This window comes from Etheostoma cragini, chromosome 13, assembly GCF_013103735.1.
Source record: "Etheostoma cragini isolate CJK2018 chromosome 13, CSU_Ecrag_1.0, whole genome shotgun sequence".
Lineage (NCBI taxonomy): Eukaryota > Metazoa > Chordata > Actinopteri > Perciformes > Percidae > Etheostoma > Etheostoma cragini.
Genome location: NC_048419.1, coordinates 6985541 through 6990802, shown reverse-complemented (window position 1 = coordinate 6990802; position 5262 = coordinate 6985541). Strand labels below are relative to the sequence as shown.

At 41.3% G+C, this 5262-nt stretch overlaps 1 protein-coding gene across 1 annotated transcript in view; it reads right to left on the bottom strand.

Annotated features, from left to right (window-relative positions):
- LOC117955456 (kin of IRRE-like protein 3) overlaps window positions 1-466 on the bottom strand; it is a 198763-nt gene extending 198297 nt beyond the window's left edge. The window contains exon 1 of the mRNA XM_034889984.1: window positions 123-466. Within this exon, the coding sequence (XP_034745875.1) occupies window positions 123-174 (52 nt within the window). The 5' untranslated portion in view covers window positions 175-466. The remainder of the gene's footprint in view (window positions 1-122) is intronic.
- Between the last annotated feature and the right edge of the window lie 4796 nt (window positions 467-5262).

Here is a 5262-nt window from a genome sequence, read left to right as displayed (position 1 = left end):
TATACATCACAACCCACAGGAGAGGGACTCTGCTGCTCTGTGCTCCAGCATAGAGAGTGGCTTCAAACTGCATCCAAACTTGCAGACAGTGACTGGGGAAAAGAAAAACCTTTTTCACTCACCCGTGCCGGCAAAGCAGTAGAGAAGAAGCAGTAGCAGCAGCCAGAAAAGCATTGTTACAGGCGAGTGGATAGATGTCTTCTTGTTGCCCAATGCTGAGGCAAAATTAACAATTGGGATACAAAGAGTGTGTGGAGTTGAAACAGTGTAGCTTCCTCCCTCAGCTGCTCTTCACTCGGTCTTACTGAGTCTCCTTGTTTCTCCTTCTCGTCTCTCTTTTTCTCCCTGCTTCACACTTTGTGCATCATGCTGGCTGGCTCCCGTGCTTAGTCGTTCAGACTCTGGTTGTGTGTTCACTGGCTCCCTCTCTCCTCCCCGCATCTCTCTCCTCAATACAGTCAGTGAGGAAAGTGCTTAAGACGCTGGCTCCTCCCTCTCTCAGCCTGCTCATCTGCCTCTCTGCCATTTAGACAGTCTAGACGAGGGAAAAAAATCTCCTGGATGATCTGCCATGCATTATCATTTGATGGGACACTAACAATGCTTAGCACTTTGTACAAATGGACAATTAAAATATTTATTGTATTTGTTGACATGGATAATAGAAATTCAGTAAAGACACAGGCCACTATCAGTACAAAAAAAAAACAATGGTAAAAGTATGCAGCATTGTCATTTGTGATTCTTGGTAGTTCTTTTTTTATTGTATTTTAACAGCTCCTTGAAATAGCTTGATGTCAGACCTTTCCATGCCCTGAAGGGGACCAGTGAAATCTTTAAATCCATTCCGACCTATTCCACTCAATGTTTTCACCAGATCTGAAACAACCCTGTCTCCTACAAATTACGTTTAAGTCAGTCAATTTGTTTTGCCAACAGGAATTGCAGTTACTGCCTGGATTATGTTCACAGGCAGTGTTCTCCAAGTTAGAGAAATGATATGTTCTTACAACAAATGACCCCATAAAAGGGAATAGAATGGAGGATAGAAGACTTGCTTCAAGTCTGCAAGAAAACCAGACCAATCTCTAAATCAGACCAAAGCAAGGTTAAATAGTTACCCACAAAACAAAAACTGTACACAAAACAAAAACTGAACACATATCTATGCTTTTGTGGTGGCGTGAGTGTGCAGAGACAGAATGCGGACAACGGCACCCTGGGAATTTCGCCCAGAGAATTAGTTTACTCACTAATTGCAATGCTATCAGTATTATCATAAGGACACACAGGTCAATTTACAAGAAAGTGCCAGAGACGGGGTTCAACTTTAAAAAGAGAACATTTTTATCAACAATAATAAAAACGTTACATTTACAGCACACAATCACACTGAAAGGAGGTGGGGAAATTACAATTGGGCTGAGGCTTACCGGTGGAGGGGGAGAAACACACAGGCAACAAAAGTGAACACAGAAAATGAAAAACGGGGCGACACACAGCACAGAAGAAGGGGATACCACCACCGTTGGCTCTCAGCAACTGAAAAAGAGGGACAAGAAACAGGGAAACACCCACACCATCAGCAGGGGGGTCCACTTACTCAAAAGAAAAGAATCAATCGAGGAAATAACCATGAAATAAAACAAAACTCAACCCAGGAACTTAAACACAGGTACCAATTCAAAAGCAAAAGAAAGAAAACACTTAACGAGTCCGAAAACAATACTAATTACAATTATAAACAGATAAAAAGAAGAAGATAATAAAACTAAGCAAAAAGAAACTCAAATCTATTTATAGAAAACTAGGCTAACTAAATTATAATGGAGGGGGGAAATCAAGCCCCTTCTGCTACTTTCCAATACTTAAAAACCCTGGCTCACACATTGGTAGAGAAGGCTGGACGGCCCGTCAGCATGTTCTCACAGTTTTGTTACTCAGTCGTGCGCTTAAGAGACAAAACAACTGCTCCAAAGCAGCAGCACAGCTCCGTCTAAGCAGTAACCCAAGCAGTCTAGGCAAAACACAGGTTTGTTGAGGCAAAACAGCAACTGGTGGTTGCTATGCTAGCTCTCTACGGCAGAGAATCTGAATCAGAAAGGAGTTTATTGTTTAAGACAATGTCAGTGGGGCTCTGGGGCCTGACTGCAGAGAAGAAGAAACTGATCTTATGGTGTGAGGTTTTGGTCCTGATGGACTGCAATCTTCTGCCACAGGGGAGGGGTTCCAACAGTGTGTGTCCAGGGTGAGATGGATTGGCTACAATCTTTCCTGCCCGCTTCACCCCTGAGTTCCACCAACTATGGAACAGCGGCGAAGTCTGAGCAGATACACAAAGCTTCTATTTTTGACACATGGCGGAGAGCTCCGCAGCAATTCAGCACAGGGCAGATTGTTTTAATTTAATGCGTACCTTAATTTAATCACACACAATCTCAAATGAAAAAGTTCATAGCTGTATATTGACCCAAAATCCTACTAATGAACACTAGTTAGACAGACAACGACCCTATCAATAAATGAAAGAGGTCTATTAATCAGATAATCAGAATAGTACAACAAAAACCAGAATAATAAAGCAGATTAAAAGATTATCACAAATTATGAGTTGGACTATAGTGATGGGAAAATAGATTAAAAAATAAGAGAAACGGGAGTTACGACGGATTATGAGTTTAAATATGGAATCAGTCTCTACTAGAACCATATCATCAGGCTCAACAACACAAGCAATGATTAATTTCCAAACTCAATACAGTGGATATAGTGTCACTTGTCCAGGCAAGCCAAAACATGTATTTATCAACTTCAATATCCAATGGAAAATAATCTCAAAATTGAATAGTGGTGTCAACATAAAACACAGCGCTTTCAAGCTGGGGAGTGGAGTTCATTTTGCGGCGAAAAGAAAATATTTTCACCCAGGAAACGCTTGTTCTTTCCTTGGGAGTGTTTTACCCCCAATCTTTCACCTAAACGTAAATAGTCGTTTTGGTGCCTAAATGAAAGGGAAACACACAGGGAAAGAGAGAGGAGAGAGCTCAGTGTGTCAAAGGAAGTCCCCCGGCAGTCTTAAACTATAACGGCATTAAACACAATAAAGACCTGGTGCAAGGCAGACCGAAGCCAATTCTATAAGGGTTGGTAGATGAGTCTTACAACTATGAAGAGAAGCAGAGAAGATAAAAGATAGATGACAGCTGTAGATGTGAAAGAAATGCATGAAAGTTAATTGTGCTGGGCTTAGTTCCTGTGTTGACAGGCAGTCAAAGATCTTAAGGACAGTCTACAAACTACAACACAGAAAAGAGATAAAACAAAAATATGAAGGCTATCAATGAAATGATTAAATAAGGTTGTGTCTCCAAACTTACCTCAATCCCAACATGTCTCCTGGTAATTGTACTACAGCACTTACTTTAAAAAAATAAACATGCTTATTTTTCAAAATATGTTTGCAGCTCTTTTCTGTATTGTAGTTTATAGATGGTCCCAAAACACTCCTTGCAGTATCAACAGAGGAACTAAAAAGAACTGAATTAGCACAACTTTCATGCATTTCTTTCAAATCTACATCAGTGAGATTCAGTGTGTTCACTCAGAAGGAATCACTGCACATGGTTAGGCACTTTTAATGATAATTGTAACATGTTTAGAGGCTAAAGACATGTTTAAAACTTGTTCTTTTTGAGCCTGTTGGGTGCTAACCCTAGCAGGAGAATACCACAGTGTAGGCATTACCAATAGGTTTTGTTTTTCTCTCCACTGACATCACACCACATTAACAAACAACAGAGATACCTGTTGGAATCGATCGGAATTCTCCTTTAACTGTCATCGCCATCTGGTGGTGCCTGTAGCCAAGCCACAGTCACCTATTGGCGCTGGTAGCCAGCATCTCAGAGCTCTGTACCTGCTAAGCCTAACCAGCAACTGCCACTCAAATGTTATTGTTCCATGGCACTATGTGATCACTTTACAGTGCTTAACTTAGTTTGAAATTCTTCTATTTTAGGTATATAATATATGGTCTATTGGTGAAGCAGCATTGATCCCTTTGAGGGGGGGGATACATTTTGTAACCCACCAGGGGCTCAAGAGAGAGTGATGTGACAAGTATGCATCACTGAAAAGCCAATGATTTGACTTCATACCCTTGAGTGTAATATTGCGATTATACAAAAAGCGGTACCAAGAAATGAAGGTTATAAACAAACTGTAATTTGCTGTCAGAGAAAAAGCAACCAAGAGGATTTCTAGTCAATTCAATTCATATTATCAATTCATAACAATAGTTATCTCAACACACTTTACAGATCGATTAGGTCTATAATGTATACTTTATTAATCCCACAAGGGGAAATTATAGACAATACTCTATACTAGATGAGTCTGACAACTATGAGTAGAAGCAGAGAAGATTATAGACCATACTCTATAATATACAAAAACCCAACAATTCCAGTAATTCCCCCAAGAGCAAGCATTTAGTGCGACAGTGGCGAGAAAAAACTTCCCTTTGGGGAGAAACCTCGGACACACCCAGGCTATTGGTAGGCGGTTTCGGACTATACCGGTTGGGGAATTTATAGTCACAAAGATAATGGAACTATGACTAGAAATAGTAGTTGCAGGACGTAGTAGGGCATAGCTGGACGTAGCAGTGCGTAGCAGGGCACTGCAGAGTGTAGCAGGGCGTAGCAGGTCAAAGCAGGGCACGGAGCAGGACCACACAAACAGCTTTAACCATGATTTAGATGACACCCTAATCCAAGGAAAACGTCTGGGCAAAAAAAAAAAAAACATATGGTCACGGGGTATAAGATCCCCAGAGAAAAGTAAGTAATAAGCATTTCTGGGACATGGATGCACACAGGGAAAAAAGAGAGGAAAGAGGGGCTCAGTGTGTCAAAGGAAGTCCCCCGGCAGTCTAAAACAATTACAGCATTATTACCAGACCTGGTTCAAGTCAAACCTGAGCCAGGGGGTTAGTAGAGGTAAGGGTTGATAGATAAGTCTGACGACTATGAAGAGAGGCAGAAAAAAGAAAGGGTACTGTGTCTGCAGCTTAACACCCTTCCCTGCCGGTCTAGGCGAACGCTGCAACTCCTCACTCCTCACTAAAAGACCTAAAAGAGGAGGGTTTTCAGATTATTCTTAAATGTGGTGACTGCCTTCCGATTCCAGACTGGGAGCTGGTTCCACAGGAGAGGAGCCTGATAGCTGAAGGCTCTGACTCCAATTCTACTTTTAGAGACT